At 36.1% G+C, this 25,204-nt stretch overlaps 1 protein-coding gene across 5 annotated transcripts in view; it reads left to right on the top strand.

Annotated features, from left to right (window-relative positions):
- The window catches only part of GULP1 (GULP PTB domain containing engulfment adaptor 1), a 153,482-nt gene that overhangs the window by 112,838 nt on the left and 15,440 nt on the right, over window positions 1–25,204 (top strand). For 4 of the 5 annotated variants that reach the window (XM_071562461.1, XM_071562458.1, XM_071562460.1 and 1 more), the window contains 6 exons: window positions 5,939–6,037; window positions 8,833–8,970; window positions 11,295–11,411; window positions 11,920–12,012; window positions 21,744–21,968; window positions 24,793–24,931. In XM_071562461.1, the coding sequence (XP_071418562.1) occupies window positions 5,939–6,037; window positions 8,833–8,970; window positions 11,295–11,411; window positions 11,920–12,012; window positions 21,744–21,968; window positions 24,793–24,931 (811 nt within the window). The remainder of the gene's footprint in view (window positions 1–5,938; window positions 6,038–8,832; window positions 8,971–11,294; window positions 11,412–11,919; window positions 12,013–21,743; window positions 21,969–24,792; window positions 24,932–25,204) is intronic. The other variant, XM_071562462.1, reaches the window with a different exon arrangement.

Genomic DNA, 25,204 nt, shown 5'->3' with positions numbered 1-25,204 from the left:
ATTACAAACAGGGGTTTTTTCCTTCAAGATTTCTAGTCAAATTAATTTCTAGAATGAAACTAAAACTAAAGAACATGGTACCAAGATGCTGTATCCAAACATGCCAACATTATTCAAATGTCTAAATGTTGTCAAATCACAGTTCATTATATCAAATGAAATAATTGTTTCCCTTGATTAATGAAGGATATAACTTCCAGGTCAGACTGTAGGAATGAATGTGATCCTTCTATAAAGTGCTTGAAGGGTTGCCAGAGGTGAGAACAGGTAGAAAGACCAGCATGGAAAGGGAAGCACAACCAGACCAGTGGTAAAAAAGACAGGGTGGAGTGAGTGGTGTTAGGGAGAAACCAGTGGTAAACACCTGAGGTTTGGGCTGTTCCTTTTACAACCCTCCATGGGATGTTTTTGTGAGGGCCAAACTTAGGGCTGTTCTTTTACCTTTCAACTCAGTATCCTTTTCTCCTCTTTTTCTTCTGTAAGTGGAGATGACCAGACATAAAGTAAATAGAATTAATCACTTTGAAACCACTGGAAATATTCTTCATTGGCTCCTTGACCCATGAGGATATACAAAGTGAAGAGTGCTCTTTCACACGCTTCCACACAAGCTGTGATGCTGTCCTGCTGCTGCCCTTAATGGACCATCAGTGGATATTGTTTGCAGCTCTCTTTCTGTAAAACCTGGGTTTCATTTGTTCTTGAAAGGAGGGTGGGGTAATATCCTTTAATATTGGAATAAAGAGGTTTTCAAGCCATACAGCCATGAGTGCTCTTTTTGAAGTACTGGAGTAAGCAGAATTTGTGGTTCAGGACCAGTCAGGGACAGCCTGAAGACTAAAGCAGATCAGAGGAGAAGAATTAAATAAGGAAATACCTGTTTACCCTTGCTCAAAAACCCCCTAAAATCTAATCCCATCCCAACTCCCTAAAAAAAAAGGCAAACAAAAAGCCACCACCAAAAATCCTCAACAAACCCCCAAACTTCCATGCCACCAAACAAAATAACATCCAAACAACAACATAATGAAAGCAACCCAGCCCCAAATAAAACAAAACAAGCCTCCAGGAAGTGAGACACTAAAAAAGACTGCACTGCATTGTCTTCTATACTATGGTTAATACATGGATAATTCTCCTCCCAAACTAGTGTGTGCTTGGAAAACAAAATACAGTGTATTCCATAGAACTGGACTTATGGATAGCTTTCCCCCCTGCCCTGATAGTTTTTGAGAGCTTCAGTTTTATGTATCAGTGACCTTTTCATCCTTTTTGTTTTCTTGGCAGCTGTTTTTCAGAGGTCATACTTTCCTTGTACCCACATCAAACATGCATTAGAGTTTGTGCCATAACATGAACAATAAGATAACTTGTAAACACTGCAAAAGAAATAGGGCCTGTTGGGTCTTTTCGGGCATCTTTCCTTATAATGAAGAAGTGATGAAAAAAGGGGGAAATGCATCTTAAAGCCCAGTACAAAGCTGTTCCTCAGCTTTTACAACTATACTGCTCTCAAACAGATGTATTTTAAGGTGTCTGCATGAAGTGCAGTGTCTGACATCTCACTGGTAGCCTGAATAAAATGAATCTTTAATCCCTGGGCTGAAGATTAGCAGCAAAATCACAGAAACATCTACCTTTTGCTGTCTCAAGTATTTTGAATAAACTCTTGAATTGTGCAGTGAGATGTAAATATTAAATAGAAGCACCTAGTTGTGATTTGTGTAACTTTAATGCATACAATTTTTTTTAACCATTAGCTACAGTTCCTGGCTGTTTTGAAAACATGGGGATCTTTTAATCTTCATATTATTTTTGCTGATTGTGATTTGCTAAGACTTGATGAATAAGAATGTGAAATGTAATTTTAATGACTCTCATAGCATCCAGTTTCCCTGATACTGTAACAAAAGGCAACATATATCAGAGATTTTCGATTTTATTTTTAAAGAAAAGTTGAACCATAGAAAATAGGTTTATTTGTATCTGTTGCTTTCCTTAAAAGATGCAACAAAAATATGATATTAATGCTAAAGCTATTAAACAAAAGTGAGCCCATCCCACTGCACCAGATCTGTGTGTCTTGCCTGAGAACATTATATGTATAAACTAACAGCTTAAGAATTTGGCCCATCGTGTCTCTTCCCAAGCCATGCTGTGATTCATTAAATTTTATATCATTGTCCAGTTTGATGCCAATGGGAGGCTACAGATTTTTCCTCTCTTAAATAAACTTATTTACTGTGTGAGATACAAATATTACTTTGTTTTAAATCTGTGCTGAAAGAAGAAAACAATGTTTGCACATCTCTCATGTCCAGAGGTCTCTTGGGGTCTTCTTTATGGAAAAGGAATGAGTAGAAAAAAATAGAAGAAAGGCAAATTGCCTGATACCTGACTAAGAGTTGGGATGTGCTGTTCAAACCCCACGCAAGTCTGGAAGGTGGCTGCACTTGGCCTTCTGGGGAAGGCCAGCTATGAAAGAAATTGCTGAACGGTACCTTTGTGTTATCTGCTATTACACAGAATGGGGAGTGGACAGAAAAAAATGCTAACAAAGTAACTGCACCAAATTTTCCAAATTACCTATGTGTGCTGTTCAGTCAGTGTATCCACCTAAGCCTTTGACTAAAAAGCTCTTTTGTGTGGATGTCTCTGTTGAAGAGATTCTTTTGTTTTATTTTGTTTTTCTTTCACCATTAGATTTTTTTTCATTTGATGGTATTTCTTGTAAAGTATGTTTCCAGCCCTCTGCCAATTTTTGCAAATATCTTGGTATTTTTCTCCATTTTATCAACAACCTTCTGCATTTGAAACCCTCAGACTATAAAATTCCAGTGTTTTCTCACAAGCAGCTGATGCATTGTTGTCTTAAGGATCTCTGAGAAATATCCAAGGATTGCATTAATCTTCCCAGTTTTCATTTCATGAGCAGGTCCACAGTTAGTGCAAGTCCTGCCGCATTCTCAAGACTCTTAATTCCATCCTCTAGGGGTAGTCTCGCAAGAACCAAAGTTTGTTCTGTAGGTGGGATTTGCAAATGTGCTTGTGTGGAAGCAAAGTGGCTCTGCTGTGACACCAGTCTGGTGTTCTGGTGAATTGTTCTCTGTGTTATTTGCCCTTCCATCATCCTTCGTGATCTGCAAGCTTCCTCTGCAATGATTTTAGATTTCAGATCATTAGATATTTTCCTCCCCATTTTTTTCCTCTTATTTTTACTGCCTGCAGATTTTATCAGTAATTATTTTTCTCCTGCTCATTGTTCAATAATGTCATGCTTAAGAAATAACCCCTGCTGGAATACATTAGAAACATATCTTCCCAATGACAATTTCCTGTTTATAGCTGCATCTGGAGACTAATGTAGCTAACAACTAATTCTTTCTATTGCTTTACTTGCTTAAATATGAAGACATACAAAATTCAGTCAGATGCTTTGTCTACTTTGACAAGCTGCATTTTTAAAAAATCCATATAGGTCATGATTAATTTCATCTTACTTGAATTCTCTAGTTTCTAAACTTGATTTATGCCTTTTGAGAGTGGAGACGTGGTAGGGTCAGTTTGTTTACCCTTTTTTTAGATTTGGCAGAGAACTCTCTTCTGGAACTTCCTCAGTGTTGTAAGTCTTCTTGACTACTTGGAGCAAGCTTTGGCCAGCTGTTCTAAAACTTGTGCAAGTTGTTCGCATCACGGATTTAAAAAAGTTTTCATGTTGTAGCTGTTTTTTGGGACTCTGATCATTACCATTCTAAAATCAAGCCTTCCATCACCATTCTCAATATATAGTATGGCTTTAACCCTGTAAAATCAAATATTCCTATTTTTTAAAGCACAGACTTAAGAAGTTACATTTTATACTGCAAATTTGAACTGCTAAGTCAGGTTTTTTGGGGTGGTCAATTTGTGGGTTTTATTAAAGAAAAAATATCTTTTTACTGTAGTAAATTTAAATTATCCTATAAAGTCAAGAAATATTGATGGCCAAAATGCTGTAAACCAGCAACTATAAATTTTAAAATTTTATTTTCTATATAGCAGTTTTTTAAAAAATAAAAATATGTGTATGGGATGACCCACTTTAAAATAAAGGGATTAAAGTGTACTAAATTTTACTATACATATGCATATATATATAGGGGCTTGAAGATAAACAGGAGGACAGGAGAAGGTTGTGTTGCAAGAGCTGTATATATTCTATTGAAGAAAGGCAGAAATAGAAGTTGTGGTAGATTTGCTTGAACTTCAACTAGTTGGGTTTCACAAACTTTCATGAAATGTTTGGCCTATGACTGTAGCAGTCCTATCTGTTGAAATGCAAAATAGGTGTTTAGATTTAAGTCTTGATTTTAAGAATGGCACAGAGTGGTTTAGGTGTCGGTGGTTGTTTGGGTTTTTTGGGGGGATGAAGGGCATCGTTTGTTTTACAAAGTGTGTGATACTTATCAGCTATTGCAAATCATTAATCAGTAAATAAACTGCCAGGATAGGTCATGTTATTGTGTGAAGTTAATTGGATTAGTTATACATTAATGTTTAGTTATTAAACTTCTAATAAATATGCTTTCAACATGAGGAATAGAATTGGGAGGAATGGAAAAACAGGTTCATTTTGTGCTTTTAGGGTGGTTCTCAAATCTAGTTAATAATTTACGTGATTGAAGCTGCCCATAAGGAAAATCAGATAAAAGAGATGAAGATGGTTATACTGTGTAAAGCAGTGGTGTTGATGGAAAGATTTTCTCAAGTCTTAGTTTCAAGAGGACCAGAGCAAAAACACAAACCCTCAAATAATTAAATGAATGATGAATTAAAGTCAAGAGTTTTTAAGTATTTGTGGGACAGGTATCAGTTGACTACGACCAAGTACTTCACAATCACAAGGTAACTCAGGCTTGTGTCTTGCAAATCTAGTCCTTTTGATGATAGGTCAGCACCCTTGGTGACATCCCAGATTTGTTATGTCACTGAAAGTCATTGTTCACACTGACCTTTTACGTCATTTATTGGTACTGGTGGTGAATTAGGCACTCAGTTATTCTTGAATGGGAACATTGAGGACAGTGCGTTCAAACATAGCTCTGAAGCAGAGACTTCAGCTTCCCTGGCCTTCAGTGAATCAGCATCCTTATTTATGCATTTGAGAATACCAGTCCTGGCTGTCAAAGACTTGAGAGGAAAAGGGCTGGTAACAGAACAAGGTATGGAGCAATTCCATCTATTTGCTCTGAAAGGGCACTTCTTAACTGCTATGCAGAAACAAATTTTAGATACTCTGCTGATTTGATATGCAGTGTTCATGAGAAGAAGGTAAGTCTGACCTAAAAGGATGGAAAATGTATTGAATAGAACACATTACCCAACCCAGTCATGCAAAGTGTTGTCTAGCCATCATTTAGTGGACAGCTGGCAGATTAATTCTAAGAATAAAACAGAAGAGATCAAGTACTTCTTCAGTGTTGACAGCAGTAGTGCTTTCAAACTGACCCTGTTTAAAAGAACTGATTTTTGAAGGAACATCTGGGAAATACCCACTCCATGCATGTGAACAGAAGCAAGTTTGGAAAACACAACAATTTTCACTGCTCAAGAACTAAGCAGCTGAGAAACTGAAAGGGTTCATGCTTCTACTGGTCTCATAGAAATCTCCTGTAAAAGCTTAAACTGAGTGCATAAACAGCAGATAAGGGTTTCAAGAGAACATGCTAAGTAGTTTTAAAATACTTTTTCTTGAATTATAGTAATATTCTGCAGTGTGCAGTCAGAAATGCTGTTCTGTGCCCAGCTAAGACTTTTTGGGTTGGTTGGTGTTGTTTATAAGAAGCTTTTTGAAGAAGAAAGGGAACAACTTCATGTGGCAAGACTTGAGAGGAAATGAGAAATAGTAACAATTAAACCTCCTATTAATGTGATTGCTGCTGTGTTTTTCATCTTATAGTTTGCAAGACATATCAAGAAATCTGAAGGCCAAAAGACACCCAAAGTTGAATTACAAATCTCAATCTATGGTGTAAAAATTCTAGATCCAAAAACAAAGGTAAGAAACTTACATGTATTTTTCTTACTAAAATGATAAATATTGATTTCACCATTTTTGATGTTTTATTGGTTTATATTTTTAAAGTATTATAATGAAAATCATTCTGTTGATAGGAAAAATCTTCTAAAACACCATTTTTTGTTACAACACGTGGGTGATAACTTCCCAGGAAGGTACAAGATAATCCTGAATGTAGACTGTAGCTAATACAGTATTTCATTTTTTTAATCCTTTCACAGGAGAACTTTTTAATTTTGAGGAAGCTTAAAACAGTGTGGTAAATAGATGTTAACACTGCATATGATAAACACCATTCCAGCTGGTCACCACTGTGTAGTTGCCCATACGTAGGTGTTTGCAGGTGAAAGAGGAGACTGTTTGCAGTTACTCATTCTTCATGCTGCTGCTTTGCAAGTCCACCTCTCTTTCTTTACCGTGTTCTTTTTTTTTCTTATTTTCTTGTGAGTTTAATTTTGTTTTATTTTACCCCTCCTCCCTGCAATGCCTGTATCTCAGGTGTGTTACTATAATCATGTAGTAGGCCATGAGCACTGTTGTAGATTTTTCATGTGCCGCAGCATGACAATTCCTGCCTTTTCAGCAGTGAAGTCTATTGAGTCATCCCTAACAGGTTTTCTTTTCCTTTGGTTTTTCTGGTATTTTCAAAAGGGTTACACAGAATCATCACAGAATGGCTTGGGTTGGAAGGGACCTTTAAAGACCACCTCGTTCCAACCACTCTACCATGGGCAGGGACATCTTCCACTAGACCACGTTGCTCAGAGCCCCATCCAGCCTGGCCCTGAACACTTCCAGGGATGGAGCAATAAAACAAACTCAAAGAGGAAATTAAATAAAGAAGCTAAAAACTATTTATTCAATAGTCAGTAATTCCTAACATCTGTGTGCTCTTAAATCTTTTATACATATGTTGAATTTGAATGAACCTTTTGTTACTGCTTCTTAATTCTAGAGCAATTACTGCATTCAGACACTGGTATTGCCTTTTCTCAAGAGGTGGCTGTAGTTCAAGGGTGTTGCTATTTGAACCCAGTTTTGCTTCAGACTCTTGATGCAACCACATTTGAACAGTTCATATATATGCAGAGGGGGCAAGAAATATTGTTGTCAACTTTAATTGCAGCTTTTGCATCTTCCTTAGTCCATGGGGCAGAAAGGGGTGTTAAACCTCATAACCCGGCAGAAACTGCTTTAAAACGGCAATTTTAAATGCCAAAATCTGGTAGTCTTCCTAAGTCTTCCTGCAGAGATTAACAGAAAGCTGTGGGATAGATGTTCCTGAGGGAGTAGGAGTACTTTAATCTCTTAGCAATGTTGTTATTACAATTCAAATACTAATCACTGTGATTCTTTTTATCTCCCTCACTTCCTTGCTGAAAGACACATGTAAATGTAGATTTGAGTCAAATTTGTCCTTCTTTTTGAACAATTTATAGGTGCTTTAGGAAATTACTTGAATTGCATGTTATCATTAATTACACTAATTTTGGTGTGTTTTTGGAACGCATTTCTTCTGTATTTTTACAGAGGAGTATTGCTTTATTTTCACACAATGACTAATTAATTGCAGGGGGAACAAGAGGCCTGTTCATGTATCAGGACCTTGTTCTATACTTGGCACTCACAAAAAAAAGGATTATAGAAAAGTGGTTCTATCCTTAAATGATATAATATAGTTATATGGAGCTGTAAACCTGAGTGCCAGGACAAGCATGTGTTATTATTTGTAAGTGTGGAAGAGCTACAGCAGAGAGAGGTTGAATGAGAGATGTGGGACATGGGAGAAATAAAATACACAGAAGAACAGCTGTAAAGACTGAGAAAATGAACTCAGTTGGGGCAACAGAGAAAGATTGCCCATATGGTGCATTTTTTGGGTACATGGTTGTGTGCTAAGGGGACGTGCCTTTGTTTATGAGCTTATGGCAATCTAGGAACCCCAGGGCTGCACAGAGACTTTCTTTCTTTTAAGAGATAATAGTTCACATCTAAACGACATATTTTCCTTTAAAGCAAATGCTGCTTTCCCATGTAATAAGCCAAATAAAATAAAATACCAAGAAGAGACTTGGTGAAGAAAAACAACAAAAAAAATGGTTGAGATAGTTTATTTCAGTCTTGTCAAGATCTCTCATCTGAAGACCATTGCCATAACAACTTTTTAAATAGCTGGGACTTGCTTTTTAGTGGAAAATGAAATACAGTAACAAAAATATATGAATAATAATATTTAAAAGCTGTTCAAGTAAGAAATTATTTAGATGTCAGAGTTATTGCTCTGTGTCCCTGTATTTGGAAAGCAAAATCATTTTATTTCTGTTTTCTGTATTTAAGGAAAGGTAAGGACTCATTTCAGTAAAACCACTTTAGCAAACCTTAGGAGACAATGCAATCTGAAGATGTTGTGCACATCAAAAAAGAACAGAATATTTTACATAATCAGGCTCAAAATAAGTTGTGCAGACACAACGCAACAGTAAACCTAATTTTCTAGAACAGAAATTACTGTCCAAATAAATACTTCCAGATAAATGCTGTCCAAATAAAAACTTCCTGTTTACATTCAGTAAAAATAGGAGCATTTTTTAAGAGATGAGTTTGCTAACTTCTGTTCTGCTCTCGTGTACAATGAGAGACATTCAAAAGTGTCACTGCAGCTTGCCTGCCTTTATGTGCATGAACAAATACAGAGACTTACTTTCTGCTTTTATATCCTTTATCCTAAGCAGGTATAGTAATTTCTTAAAAATTATCTTTGTGTTTATTTGCAGGAGGTCCAGCACAACTGTCAGCTCCATAGGATATCATTTTGTGCTGATGATAAAACTGACAAGAGAATATTTACCTTCATATGCAAAGACTCAGAATCAAATAAGCATCTGTGCTATGTATTTGACAGTGAAAAGTGTGTAAGTATGCGAGAGGCTTTGGCAAGACCTGAGGGGCCTGTTAGGGTGATTGGCCTACCTTGAAATAAAGCGGGAGTGGTTAATTAAATACAGGCACACAGCCTGCCTTTTATTTGGGGCACTTCAGTTGAATTTTTCATGCCAATGTAGTGTCTTGTGACTTAGATGCATTAAATTAAGGAATATTCTTCAATGATCTGAGGTGGTTTTCTGGTACAAATGGTCTTATTACCCAGCTCAATATCCTAGGAGAAGCATCTGCAATGACCTTGGAGAACAGGCTCCATCCTACCAAGCTAGAAATGTTTGCACAGCTGTTTTGCAGAGATTGCTGCAGTTCTGTGGCTGAGACACCCTTTCAGGTTCTCCTCCTGGTGTGTCTGTCTCCATTTTTTGTGGTGGGGTTTTTTTGTTGTTGTTGGGCTTTTTTTTTAATTTTATTTCCTTTTTTAAAAAAAAAACAAAACAAAACAAGATTTTCCCTTCTCTCCTCACCCCTCCACACCACATCTCTCCAGGTTGTTCATACTGCAACACACTGCAAGAAAATTCATTCCATCAGCTACTGACATTCTCTTGTGCCTGAGAAAGAGCTTTCCTCTTCTTTTTTATTATGAAATAACTGAGATATCATACCAAGAAAACCATTTTTTTTTAGAAAAATATATATTAATTTCTCTTTATGTGCAATTATGTAGCATTATGTGTTACTTCACAGTGTTTCTGATTGGTTCTTTGTTCACCTGCTTTGCTCCTGTGTCTTCAGTAGGTACCATTCAGAATTGCTGTACACATCTGTTCACTTCTCTTCAAATTTCTATCGTGCCCCTCTTTTAAATTTTAAATTGCCCTTAAAGTCTCTGCACACAAATAGCATTTTCCTCCTGACTAATGCACTGTTTTTCTTCTCTCTTACTTGATATTTCACTTAATGTACTTTTTTCCTTTGTTTCACTCTTTGTTCATTAGTTCTCTCAGGTTTCAAAGGATCCCAACTCAGTTTGTACTTGTCATTTCATCCCACCTTTATGATTCCAAGAACTTAGGGCTGTGTACTCCCACTGTCCATTACACTTTCATTTTACTAACACAATTATTCTCTGAAACAGTCCTAGCTCAGCTTTTTGGTCTTACTCAGTCCAATTCAGTTAAAATAATTTCTTCTTTTTTTTTGTTTTTTTTTTCCTTTCTAATTAAAGGTAGGTATATGGGTGAGGGGGATGTTCAGAGTAAAAACAGAGGGGTTAATTCCCCATTCTTGTAGAACTCGGGTCGTCAGAAAATGACTGAATGACTCCACTCTTACAATGCTGGATAAAAGGCTGGGAGCATCACCTTTCTGAACCATTTTTGTGCATCCAGCCCATCATGTTCTTACAGTTAGCAAAGGAAGAATATTCTCTTTGAGCAAATGCTCTACTTTCACATAAGCAACCAATTTCAGGTTTTCATTTCAATAGAGAAGAGGAAGTTCTTGTTTACCTTTAGCCAGATTAATGTTTTTTCTGATTTTTTTTTGTGTTGTTCCCCAGTGGAATTGCTTAAAAAAGTTAATTCATTACTTACTGTCTTTACTTTCTCTACTAAAGTTCTAAGGTAAATGGTGTATCTATATGTTCACCTTTATTGGTCCTGCTATAACTCAGCATTTTTTTCTGAAACCTTGGTGTGCTCCATCAGCTTCTTGTAAGCTCACTTTATCCCCATTATTTTTGAAGTATATATTCTGCATTGATTGTATAAGCATGTGTGAAAATATGATGTGAATCAACATAAACCCAGTAAATTATTGTATTTTGCACATACAAAGCAAATTCTGTTTGGTTGGATTTTTGTAGATGGAAATAGTTGTGCCGATAAATGCACTTACCTACATTGTGCTGAGTGAGAGTTAACAGTGCTTGTAAAAATAAGTATTCAATTCTGATTTAAAATCAATAGGGGTCAAAACATCCATTAACAGGAAAACACTGTTCCATTAAAATGAAGGAATTTATTTAATGATTGAACAGACTGTATTTGCTTCAGAAATCATCAGCAAAAGGCATACTGTGGCACGTTATCTGTATTTGTGGAAGGCATAATTTATACTGTCCAATCTCCCTTCTTTATCCAAAGTATTTTTATTGCTTCTACAGAATTTTTTCAAGGTGTTTTGCTGAAGAGTGTTTTTCATGCTCCTTTCTAGTGTTGACTTCATGATGAATGGAGCCAAACCCTTTGAATATGATACGTGGTATAATGTATTTGTGATCATCTGAAATAAAAATAACTATGTAAAATATTCTTAATATACTAATTTCAATCTTATGTTTTATGTGAAGGCGGAAGAGATAACTTTAACCATTGGTCAAGCATTTGACTTAGCTTATAGGAAATTTCTGGAATCCGGAGGAAAAGATGTTGAAACAAGGAAACAAATTGCAGGTTTACAGAAAAGAGTAAGTTCTGAACTGTGTTATTTTAAAGAGATAAAAGGACATACTGCTGCCACTGAGATTAGCTCAGTTGGTTAAAACCTGGTTGTAATAACGCCAAGGTCATGGGTTCAATCCCCTGTATGGGCCATTGACTTAAGAGTTGGACTCGATGATCCTTGTGAGTCCCTTCCAACTCAGAATAGTCTATGATTTATCTGCTTCTTATGAAAGCATAATTTCCAGTATTATTCCCATATTGCTAGAAATTGCAGCAGATACCAAGAAAAAAGAAAACTGAGAAAACCTGGTAACTGCTAAACATTATTTTATGATCTTGCAAGGACATTAAAGAGAAAAGCAAGGTTGAATTCTGGAGGATACTTAAATGTAATTATCTTTTTTAGTTAGATTACTAGTTAAACCTTGCTTCTAAATCACCAGATCTCAGATGAAACTTGTGTTCTGTGGATGCTGCTGTTTAAGTGAATGACTGTCCCAATAGCTGTTGCAATAACCGCTTGCTTTGTAGATTCAAGAATTAGAAACGGAAAATGCAGAACTGAAAAATAAAGTTCAAGATTTGGAAAACCAGTTAAGAATAACACAAGTACATCCATCTCCAGTAAGTACATAAAATAACTCTGATATCTGAAGTTACTCTAAATTTATAATCCCTTTATGATCATTATTATAATCCCTGTTGTTTCCTGTGATTCCATTAACATACAGTGATCGTGTAATATAGCTCTTGAAATTAAGTATTTTACTAACAACAAGGTTTTGACAAGCCAACAGAAGTGCAAATTGCAGTCTCTCAGATTGTGGTCATTTAATCCCATTGTCATACCTATTTGTTGCTGCCTAAAGACAGTAAATACTCTTTTGAGTAGACATGTAAACATGCCAGCTAAGGATGAAAAACTGTTATGAACCAAAAGGATGTGGCACAGAAGTATTTTTAAATGACTGACTGACAGTTCCTTATATCTAAACAGGACCTCTAAAAATGAAGGTTGCATTGCAGACTGATCCTTTAGAGTCCTCTCTTCTTACAAGTGTGTTCTATCTGTACAGTATTAGGCAACTGTGAAAACAAATAAAATTTCTTAATTTATGTGTAGTAAAATCTTAGAAAAAGATGAACTGCTTTTAAGCTGTGCATTTTGGACTGCCCTGAATGTACACCATTTCCCTTTAAATGGATGTTTAGAAATTTGGGCAACGTGAAAAGATGTTTATAATGCTGATGACAGTTTTTCAGTAGTGTCTATACTATACACTCCCTTGATGTTGATTAGGTGGTTGTTCCCATGAGGAACTGTGATTTCATTTTACTGAAATCTATTTAGAGGAAAGAGCACCATAAATTATAAATACTGTGTAACTACCACAGTGAAAATTTTAAATTATGGATGCCTTCTCACTTAGGAAGCATTCAGTGATAGGTAATCAATTTTAATGCCAGTTTTAATATCAGTGTAGTCAATTTTTAATTTTTTATTTTCCACAATTGGAATGGTAGTTGGTTTTATTTATGAATATGATAACTAAATGGATTTTCAAATTCAATTAAACAAGCTCTGAAGGCCACTGCAGTAGATGCATTTGTCTTTCATTTAAATTAATGAAGAACATTGTAATTTTATCTATAAAAAAATTAAAGAAAATTAATTATAATGCCCCCCCAAATCCTGTCATTTGTCATTTATTGTATCTTTTAAAACAATAGTGTCACATTTCTTATTAGAGCCAAGATCTAAATTTGTAAATTTTCCAGCCATTTGTAAATTCTCTCCCTAGATGGTGTTTTATTGTTAGTTCCTATTGGTTCAGTGAATATGTGTATTATTTAAATAGCACTTGTGCTACAATAAAATTATAGAATATTGATAACTATTGATATTAATGTATCCATTTCAATAAATCAATACCAGCTATTAGTTTACACAATGATTTTATTGCTTTATTTACTCATTAACCTTTCAAATGAAAAGAACAACGTTTCCTGTCACAAATTTCTGAGTTTCCTCATGATTAGGATTGCAGTAAGAGCCACCTAAAAGCCTGTTTAATGTCTGCACTGATTATGACATGAGATGGATTTGTATAAATGGATGAATATTGAAATCGGATGCCCAAAGGTTGAAGCTCTTGGGGATTCTCCAAACTTCCCTGAACACAGTCCTCAGCAGCCTCAGCTAATTGAATCCTGCTGGGAGTGATTCAGTGCAGGGAAAAGGAGGTATAAATACTTTTAAGGCAGCTGAGGTCCTCTGAAAGGATCATCAGTCATAGTGCCTGAACAGCAGTGGATGTGATGTGATGATATCTCTACTTTTACAATGTGAGCAACAAATATGTATGAAAGAAGAAAATTACAAATAATGCATAAGATAAATGACTCTGCCTGCTATTGTATGCAATTAATTTTACACAGTTTTCATTCAAATCAACTATAATTTCAAGTATGACTCTGTAAAATCTCAAATCTTGTAAAAAAAAAGCAGAAGTGGTGCAAAAAATTTTTTCCTCCATTTCCACATAGTTTCTGTAATGAAAAAGATCCCCTTAGTTTTAAAATCAATAATTTGTTGGGTTTTTTAGTGAATTTAAAAGTACCATGTTGTTGAAAAAATTTTGTGCTGCTACTCTGTCTTCAAAATTAGAAACAAAAGTGGCAGATCTATATTGTGATCATTTTGTCAGAGTACACTTCTCAGCTCTGCAGATAGTATTTTCTGAAATAAAATAGCTTAAATTAAGCAGAATATCCAGCATGGGGAACAATCCCTTATCTGAGTCCCTTTCTAAGCACCTTGCGTTGGATGGGGAAAGTTTTCTTCCCTGCAGATAGTCCTGGTATGGTGTGCTGTGAACATAACACAATCATTCTTGTGATTTAAAACAGATTTATTAGACTATAACTTTTAAGCTTTCTTACAGCTCTCATATCCACACTGTTGTATTATACAGAGATGCCAGGGACATACAGGAGCTTTCTGAAGGCTTTTTTTAGACATAATAAGCAATTTTGTTTATTGATATTTAGCTCATTTGTTACAGGTAATGCGCCTTGTCAGTCCAGTTTGATGCTGTTCTGGTTGCTGAGGTCAGTCAGTGTTCAGTGGAAAGTTTAAGCCCTGATACTTCATACCTAATATGATAAAAGAGCACGTGCTCCTTGCCAAAACTGACATCACAGCAATTTGTAAAGAAGTGTTCAGCTTCAAAAGTCAACTACAGATAACCACCATAAAGTTGCTTCTGTTTCTGCTGAAACAGTACCTTGGATTTCCCTGTCTTTTGCTTTCCTTTTTGTGTTTGGTTGTTTGCAAGCTATTTGTACTTCCTCAACATTTGCCAGATGTACTGAAGTGGCTCTCCTGTTTTATAGGTTGTTGACTGTTCTCTTCCTGTAGTGATTAATGCATGGTCACAGAAACACTTGCCAATCAGCAATTGATTCAACACTTCAGCAGTCTTGATTTAACAAGTGTATACTTTAAAAGCAGGAGATGTTGCAAGGGCCTGTGGTGACAGTTCACAGAACATGACAATATAAACCTTGAAATAATTTTGTGTGCTGCATCCTCTCCTCCCTCAGTCCCCAGCCCTATGGAAGGGAGACGGCAAATCATGAGATCTAAGCACATGCAATTTCAGACTGGTAATGGGTGTGTTTTCCTTCCCTATGAGAGAAGACTTAAGGGGTTTTTAGTATTTGTTGCACCTGTAGTGTGAAACAGTGCAGTGACAGACAGCAAGTGGTGTCACTGTCACAGAATGCCTTTCCCACTCGTCAGTAACTGGGAAGCTATGCTGTCATTTGTATGCAGTGCCAGTCTATTATTTCATTGCTCCTGCTTCATCCTTCTGAAGTGGATTGATTTTTGTGCCTTTAATCATTCTTGACACATTAGTCTTCCTGTTAATTTTTAATGAAATGAAGAGGGGAGAAAATACCTTCCGAAATTTAAAGTGCAGTGGCTTTTTCTGTGTGTCACTGATCCTTGACACTTGGGGGTTTGTTTTGTTTTTTGTTTGTTTTGGTTTTTGTTTGTGTTTTTTTTTTATCACTCCTGCATCTCATTTTCATTTCAAAAGAAAAGAGAATGTCGGAGCTTCTTTAAAATGTGGGTGGATAACTTAATATGTACATGGTTTTAAACATTTGGCTCATTGCACATTTTTTAAAAAATCTAGTCTCAGCCTGTGTCAATTCTAAGTAGAGACATCCAGACTGTCATTTAAAGTAAACTTTTCTAACTTTCTGTTGTCATTGAAAGTAGACTTGCTAACTAAATATGAAGACATATTTAAAGCCATTTGCTGGAATTCTTACTCAGAATCAAATGTAATACTCTCAAGACTTAAAATTCAGATCCTCTTTTACTTCCAAATGTTTTAAAAGTATTTTGTCTCTAGTTTATTGAAGATGCTACTTTATTTGTGTGATGCTCAAGAACAAATTAGATGCACCAGGCTGGACTGCAATTTGTGGCTTTACTGACCGATTTACTTCTCTAGAGGAGTTGGTCATGCCTTCACATATTGAATTCTTGGGTAATATTATTGAACACTTTGTTTGTAAAACATAGTAATAAAACATCTTAATTTGCTGATCTTTGACATTCAAATGTATAAAAAGAATTACACATGGGGACTTATCCAAAAATCTGTGGTCTAACTAAGAGAAGAAAATGCAAGCAGTGAACGCAAGCTGAAGCTTCATTTTAAACAAAGTATCATAAATATTTTGGAAGAATTGATAAGTTCACATAAGGCAGTATTCCAGCTGAAACATCTGTTACTATTTGCTTTAATTAAATTCTTTTGTAGGCAATAATAATGAATTGGAATATTAGGGTAGTTATTGTGAGTCCCCAGTTGCTCTATCAAAAAAAAAAAAAAAAAAAGGATCAACCCACTCACATATGAAAATCAAAAGTAATAATAATTTAAAAATTTAAGGATGACTTTTCTCTCTCCAGTTCATAAATAGAGCAACTTGAAGGCTTGTTTGGGAAATATAAAGGAAAATCTAACCTAAAACTGCTTTTTCTGATCTTTCTTGCTTGTACTGCAGATTTTTTGCAGGCCAAGAAAGGGTTTATTTGAGGACATATTTTAAAATACTGACAGACTGAAATGGGTGCAAACTGCATTTGTAAATAATAAAATTATGTACCCTTTACGTTTTTGCAATGTGTAAATAGGTGCAAAAGCATTGACAGCAATAAAATTCTGCTTTTGAGGGATACAACTGCCATCAAAATTCTCTCATTGCTTGGTTATTAGTTTCACTATAAAACTTTCTTTTTCTGTGGCTGTTCTGAATCTAGCCATATGGCCAAATCAACATCAATCTAATTGAGGTGCTTTTTCTGTCAGTTCATAGACTGTATGGGAAAAATAAAATTTCTTTCTGAACCTATAAAAGAGGCCATTAAGGCAATGAGATCATAGTTGGAAGTGAAAAAGAGAAAACTGGATTGTATAATGAAGTACTTTTGCATAAAATATATTTTGCAAGTTGAACATCAAATTATCAAACTTCATGCTTTTTCTCTCAGGATATGGTAACTATTTAGATTTAAGTTTGCTCAGCACATGCAGTAAATAATAAACTGCTTAGTGGTCATTTTTTTGCATTTGTGTGGATGTTTTCAAGTATGCCAGTCTTCCTAGAACTTTAAAAATTAGTCCCTAATGTGTCAGTGTTTGCCAGTGCTGAAGTGTTATGTAACAGAGACTGTCACTTTTTTCATTTCCCGAATGGATCTGTCAAGGACTTGGTATCCCAAACCAAGAGTTTCCTTAGAGTACTTTATAGCTGCGTTTCCATGTGCCATGGCAAATGTTGGCATGGGATGTCTCCTTTGTTTCTCACTCCCTTGCATGTACAGCGAAAGTTTCCATTGCTTGTGTATCTCTGCTGTTTATTTTTTATCTGTTTTAGTGGCTTGGCAATGCTTTAGTCACTGGTCTTTTGCGCATTTGCTCTTGATTATGAGAGGACAATCAGATTTTTATTTTGTTGTTTGCTTACGGTGACGCTGCTGGAGTTTGTATCACAGGAAGACGTTGGATGCTGCTGCTACATAATAAACACAACTTGCAGAGACCAGTGCAGCCCTGGGAGCACAGTTTCACATCATGTCTCAGCCTTTGCAGTTTACATTGCTAGTGCTGCCTAAAGCAGCCAGGGTTGGCTGAGCGCACGGCCTTGCTGGGGGTCAGCACTCAGGTACAGTTGGCATTCCCAGTGGTTACAGTCAGTGAACAATAAGTCACTGTAGGCCACTGAAAAACCTCTGATGAGACAGAACAGATTTTTAATCCTTCTTGGTCTTGGTTGATGTTAACCAGGCATGCCTTTGAAGTTTTCTCTTTGAGCTTGTTTAAAGCAGAGAGGGAAGCTGTGACAACCACGTGACTCTGAACTTAGATAGAAGAAAAGAGGAGTATTCAGAAAAAGAGAACACTGAAATATGAGACCAGCAGGAAAAGGTAATGGGAGAAACAGCCCCAAAAGGAGGGTTCTTCCTCCATTCACCATAAGGATCATCAAAACAGCAGTGTGTAATACACACTCTTATCGTGGTAGTGCTGCAAACCCCCTCCATCTTTAAACAGAGCATTAAAGATACTGATTGATTAGACCTTTTTACATGTTTTTGGCTTGTGACCCTAGAAGCATAGGCCACCTGCACCTATTACCCTCATTAAAAACCCTTAACACACTCATGGGAAAACCCCAAGATAGACACTGGAACTGTATTTCAGAAAACCACTTTGGAATGTGTTTATGCATATCACTTGATTCCTGTTTCCATGCAGACTGCCAAGTGGGAAAATGCACATGTTTTTCTTTGCCTCTCTTCAGCTCTTGCAGATTCATAATATTCTGTGTTCAGTTCATGAGCCCTTCTTCATGAGCATTTAAAATTCTGTTACCTTTGTGATGTTAAAGGAAATGAATTTGAAATTGCCTATGTCAGATTTCATGTCACTGAAAAAGTAAATGAATTGAAGATGTAGCAGTTAATTAATGAATCTGCCAATGCTCATACAGTATTTTATGCATTAGTAAGTTATGGATTAGTAAGTATACTTAGTAGTCCCAAATCTCAGGGGCATGCCTTGTAATGAGCAGTTTCCCAACTAAATGCATAATTTTTAATTCAAGGTCACTCACAGTTCCCTGTAACATCACTGCATTTACCCACTTTAGCAGTTCTCTATATTCCCAACTGAATGTTCTAAGGAAGAAGAACATTGTCTCATTCATTCTAATTCACACTTAGGTGATTCCTATGGGGTATGACACAGAGATTGTAATCAGTGTCTTAAGATACCTAGTAAAAACAACTTTGAAAAGATTAATAAAATCTCAATCATGCCATGATTTCTAATGTGATTCAGCCCCACAGTGCATCTGCAGCATCATACTCAGTAGAATGAGTAAAAAATAAATCCTTTGACAGGCATCTAATTATAAAAGAGATTAACTCCACTGAACTAGTATTTTAATTTCTTTAAGAATGATTTCATGCTGTTTTCTTGTGTTAATGAAATGTGGCCCAAATTGCAATGTATTGTATCAATGTGACTAATACTGCAAGTGTGTTACACAGTGGGAACCTCAGACAAAACACAATTGCCATATAAAATGACAGTTTAATATATTTTACTATGTTTTCTTCCTTTATAATTTAAGAGTATTGTTTCAGAAGTTACATCCCTTCCAGGTTGTAGTCTTTAGAACAAGGATCTCTTCCTTTCCCCCACCACTCACTTTGTGAATCTGGTGGTATTTCCTACATTTTGCCTTTCTTTTCTTTGTGACCTTCCAACTGTTATTTTCCTTGCTGAATGCAGTTCCCTTCTGTCCCTGTGCTGACTCTGAGCTGCTTGAATCCATAGGGCTGTGAGCAGGAGGCCACTGTAAGCCTCACAAGTGTTTCTGAGCCATGGGATGCAAGATGTAGAGCAGCACAGTGGTGGATTCTGTTCCACTCTGCAAATCACAATTTCTTACTTAAAATTAATTTTCTGACCTGGTGCATTCCTAAAACTGTCCTAGGAAGCTCAATACCCCATATGGTGCGGAATGTCCTGAGAGTATCACTGATCAGACATGTGACTGCTCTGTGTTCAGGGCTTAAATGGTACCAAAGATGCATATTGTGGTTTTTTATTCAAATTTTCCATTCCCTGCGTTTCATATATATGTTCATTATCCTCATAGCTTCACTGCTTTGCATCCTATGTGTATTTTGCTTGTTTCTGTATATGCTTTCTTATGGAAACTGCTCTTCCTTTGCTCTTTTGTGTTTCAGGGAAGTATTTTCTTTATTAATTTGGCTGTTTGTATTTGGTATCTTCCAGTATTTGCTATTATGAAATCTGTTTTTTTCCATTGATATGTATAGCAACAAGGATTACATGGTAGTAATACACAGTAGCATTGCAAATCTTCTACCTGTAGTCTGGTGATACTCTTCAAATAATAATCAAAATTATATGTCTTGTAGGTTTTTACTTTCTTTTTCATTGACTCCAATTCCAAACCCTCTACTTCATAATTCCAGCATGGCAACAAATGAATTCTTTGCAACTGGGATAAAACCCTGGGTGTTTTTAATGGTGAATTGCAAATTGCAAGTGGAGAATCGTGTGGTGTCTGTGGGTGGCGTTCTTAGTAAATTGGGCCACCTGTACCCTTAACCTGGTTTATCTGTAAAGAAAGTGAAGAAAGAAGATAAGGTTCAGTTTAAAAGGGCTTGAAATGTTTATTTTCTACGCATTGCTGAAAAAAGGTTTAAAATAATTTATTAAATCCTGCTCTACTGAGTTATGCAGACTTCTAGTGAAATAATCATGACATATCCATTGTGTAACACTTGAAGAGAGCACAAGTAGGCTTCAAAATTTTTGCTCCATGTATCTGCCAGTGCCTCAACCTGAGCCAGTCAGAGGGTTTTTTAGGCAAGATACCTACAGCACAGATGCAATTCCTGCATTCTCAGTGTGCAACTCTGGGCTGTAGCCAAGAAGAACTGTGTGTAGGAGTGTGCAACTCCTTCTGTTTAGATCTGCCCTCTAAAGTCTTGTTTTAACTGTCCAAAGCTGTTTTCCTCAGATTTTGAGGTGGGAATTATAATTTGGCTTCAGCACAAAGATCAGTTGAACATCTTTTTTAAATCAAACATTTAAAGAAATTTCATTTTTGCTTTTCTTTCCAGGGTTAGTCCTAAAGGCTCTTTTGACTAATTTCACCTAGACAAGATCCATTTCGTTTGAAACCTTTCAGAATTGCAGACATTTTTTATTTAAAAACCCATGAGCTTTTGGTTTTAATCAAAGTGGGCAAAGCCCTTGGCTTTGCTCTCTATAAGAAGCAGAATATCCAGGGAAGACTCCCCGTCATAGAAGACAGCTTATTCAGTCACCTTGCAGTCACCACATCTTAGGTGAATGCTTTTACCAGCTGTGTTATGATGTGAATATTACTTACTTCTGTTTAAAGCTGTTCTGTGGATTTGTTAGGAGATCCAGAGAATCTTAAAATCCTCAACACTTTTATTTCCCCAGCAGCAAAGTTTTATTCTGTCCTTCATCCTGTGCTGCTCCTGTAGGGACTTGAGGATTCCTCTGCTTTACAACAAGTCTCAGCTTTTGAGATACCTGCTGAAAATACCAAGTTAAAATATTTATCCACACAGAAAATATGGCAGAAGGATGTTAATGTCCATAAATATTAAGATTCTCAAATTCTTTAGATAGGACAGTGAAACAAAGTTTACTATTAATGTAAATATTAAAATTGGTTCACCAGGGACTTCTACTGTAAGATTTTAGTTAAATGATGAGCCATTCTTTAAGCATTGCTGGGATATAAATGGTAAACGTTTCTTCCTTTGGAGAGAGAAAATTCTGAGCTGTGCATTAACCACCACAGTAACTCTTCTCCCCAAATACCTGCCTCCCTGGCAATGTACATGTGCAGAGATGAGAGTGCTGATATGTTGGTGGATTTAGACATTTGTTAGTGCATGTGATGAGCACACATACTATTGGAAAGATGCCTGACTTCATTTTATTTGGTGTAATGATCAAGGAGCAAGTCATCTTTGTTCTAGTTAATACTGAGTTACTTCTTACTGTGGTTTACTTTTAGATTTTGTTTTAAAATATTTTCAGGTTTTGTATCTATAACTAACTATAGCACTGAACAGCAAGATGCAGACAAGTTTTCTTGAAGTATGAAATATGTTTTTTGTCTTCTTTCCCTGACATTACAATGTTCTGTTCCTCAGAATGTTTTCTCTCTCTGTGATTCCTTTTCAGCTGCTGCACATAAAGTGTGATAATGATGAACATATGTTTCAAAGACCCTCTACTTTTTTCTGGTGTAACAATGAGGATTCACCTCCTTGTTTAGATATCTCTTCCATTACGCTTACTCCTAGGAGTTCTCCTGACTCTAGACTACCACCTGGAATGTTAATACCACCACCTTCAAAAAGTGGTCTTCCAAAGCCAACCAGTGAATACAGCTGCCCAAGACCTCGTGTAATCATGCTATGCAAAAGCTTTTTCTTTTTTTTTTTTGGCTTTCCTTTGTTCTTGTTGTGTATTAACTTGTATTGAAAATGTGCATTTTGTACAGTGGCTAAAGGACAGAGCAGATGTATCTTAGATTCTCTAGGAATGCTCCTATAATATGGAATTTGTGAAGATTTAGTCTTATTTCTATGTAGCTTTTTCTCTCCCACCCCAAAGCATAAATTCTTTTTTTCCAACATATTTATATTAGTTCATTAATTAATGATCTCTGTGTTATCTGACAATCTTTAGTTAAAAAATGCTATCTTAAGAACAGTTCTTCAAAACAAACAGTCTTAAAGGTCCCACTTAAGGGCTTCCTTCCCCATGAATTAGTAGAAAAGCAATTAGACATTAAATAACTTTCAGCATACTGTATAAAAACTGTGCAAAATGAAGGTTGAATGGTATTCTTAAATATGAAATGGGCATATTGCCTGCTTTTTCATATTAATGTACTTATTCTCTCAACTTTTCTTCCATTCGCAAGTAATATTTGACTGTATTTGGCAAACATCCTGGCTTTCTGCATGTGTTCACTAAGTAAAAATGCTTCTTGTGCTCATATGTATTCAAAATACGCATTTCTTAATTTATTTACAGTTTTACTTAAACTATGTCAGTATTATCAGAATGGCCAGTAAGTAAACTTCAACAAAATGGCATATAGTCAGGAAATTAGTGTAAAGTTTGGGTTTGCTTTTCTGCCTAACAGACTCATTTATAAGTAAATATAAATGCTGGATATTTATCTAGCTTCTAGGCAGCCATAAACACTTAGCAAACAATAACAATCTACATTAGCACTTCCGATCTGCAAGACATTCTAGGATTATCCATCAATGTTAACAGAAATGTATGGCATGTCCTTATGCACTAAACCTGATCCCATCTCCTTGATACAGACAAAGGCCTGTCTCCAATCAGAGAGGGGTTTGTCTGTATGAAGAAAGGGATGTGTTTTTCCTTCTAAGTTTGCTTTGGGTCAAGCACATCCATTGCCCTGCTTCAAATGAGAGCAGGTGACATCCAGTGATCTCCCAGGACCAAGTTGTTCTGGTCTTCTGCCTGTGCCCAAAGGTGCAAGGAGGCTAATCAAAGTCCATGGACACTAAGAGCCTATTGTGTCTAAACACTATTCACTGAAGTCTTTTCACAACAGATGCTCTTTGAAATTCCAATGCTAACTCATGCTGAGGACAATAAGAGTTCTGTATGTGTTAAAATCTTAAAAATCAGTTATTTTATGAAGTTAATTCAGCTCTGGTCTTGCCAGGGAAATAACAGTGACTGACAATTTTTAATTATTTTTTTTAATAATCAAAAAAACAAAAGCAGGGTGTTAAATGTAGGGGATTTTTTTGGGTTTTTGGGGGTTATTTTTCTTTTTTTTTAGTATGTCTGAGTATATATATCCCAGTCTTTTTTAGATATTGAACAGACATAAATCTCCATTAATCCAACATTAAAATATGAATTCAAAACTCTTAAGAATCACAGAACCTCCAAGAAATAGGAAACACAGTACCCAAGTCTAGTGTTTTGTTACTCCTTAAGCACTGCATTCAGTGGAAGGCCATGGATTGATATCCTTTTCTTTCTCAGCAGCCACTGCTGAACCTCGAGGGAAATACAGGGCTACCCATAGACTTGGCTTTAGAAATCTGTGCTGGGAGCTGTCAGAGACCAGCCTCAGTGTTGCAGCAGAGTGGCATTCCCAAATAAGGTTTAGGTCTGTGGAACTCTCATGGACAAGTAGTGCTGAAGACTACCTGCTGGCCAGGTTGTCATACTTGTGTATTCTAAATAAAAGGATCCATGTAACTAATTGAACCTGTGCTTAAAAATTTTCACATGAACATTTTGGGCAAATGGAATCTTGTTTAAAAGTAGCAGCTTTCCCTGTGCCTGGCTGTACAGTCTTTCTAATACACTGAATGTAGAGTTTTCTGTATGTCTGAGGAATAACACAAACATGCAAACTACTTTTGCCTTCAGCTTGTCAATCTCAGTTTTATTTCATCATCTTTAGTGCCCAGTGTATTCTGTCGTGACTGTACCTTGCTTGTGTCCCAAAGTGGTGGACTGGTGGCAGAGGAAATGAATCATTCTAAAACAAATATGACTGTAGAACTATAGCAATTGTTGGGTTTGGATTGCTTTGCTTGCCCAGTATTTTTTTTGAACCTTCCAGATTCCTGAGCCTTTCTAGTGAAGTCTTTTCAGTTTCAGCTTCAAGGATGGCAGCTTTATTTCAATATTAGTATTCAATGTATTACATGTCTAGGTTATTACCTATGGAAAAATATATTTTAGGCCTTGATCATACCAGTTTCTTTAGGTTGTCAAATAAGAGATCATGTAAGGAGGAATTAGTAAACAAAAAATACTGGGATTATATCTTTTAACTTTGTTCTGTGGTCTCCAGAGCAGAGCATGTTGTTGTTGCCATGTTGCCTTAACTGGGTCTTGTGGATCTATCCATATTCATATGTCTGCAAGAGAAAAGTGCTTGTTACCAGCTTTGTCAGGTGTGACTGTGGTACAGGTCTGGCTGAACAACATAAAAAGGAAAAACTACAATTCTGCTTATGTATTGGGGAGTTTTAGCATGTGTCAGTCTCTGTACTGCAAATGCCATTTGCTTGGTGTCAGGAGCTGGTTTTTGCATGCTGATGATTATTTTTAACTTTTTTTTTTAAATGTGGCTTTTATCTGCATGCTGAAGAATTCAGTATTGTGATCTCTTTCATGTGAAATATTGCCCTAATATTTATTGTCCTTATTGTAGGCAGGCAGTGTGACACCTAAATCACCCTCCACTGACATCTTTGATATGGTTCCCTTTTCTCCCATATCCCCTCAGTCATCAACACCTACTCGCAATGGTACACAGCCTCCTCCAGTACCCAGTAGATCTACAGAGATCAGTAAGTTTTGTAACAACTGACCTAATTTTTTGCTTACATTATTTTTTTCATAAAGCATCTTTAAAGTTCTACTTACATTTTGCATGAAAAGCCAAATAGTTTTTGTAAATCACATTCAGTAATGCCATTTCATTTTTATACCATCTTCCCAAAGTCATTGATGTTGCTGCGAGTTACACTATAAACAAAATTGCTGAAACTATTATATATAAACAGTTTGAATGGGTTTGGTTGGGGATTTTAACTCGGCTTTTCTTTTACAGTATCTTTTTT

Source organism: Pithys albifrons, chromosome 8, assembly GCF_047495875.1.
Source record: "Pithys albifrons albifrons isolate INPA30051 chromosome 8, PitAlb_v1, whole genome shotgun sequence".
Lineage (NCBI taxonomy): Eukaryota > Metazoa > Chordata > Aves > Passeriformes > Thamnophilidae > Pithys > Pithys albifrons.
The sequence above is the reverse complement of the archived record's forward strand: the minus strand, read 5'-3'. Positions and strand labels throughout refer to the sequence as shown.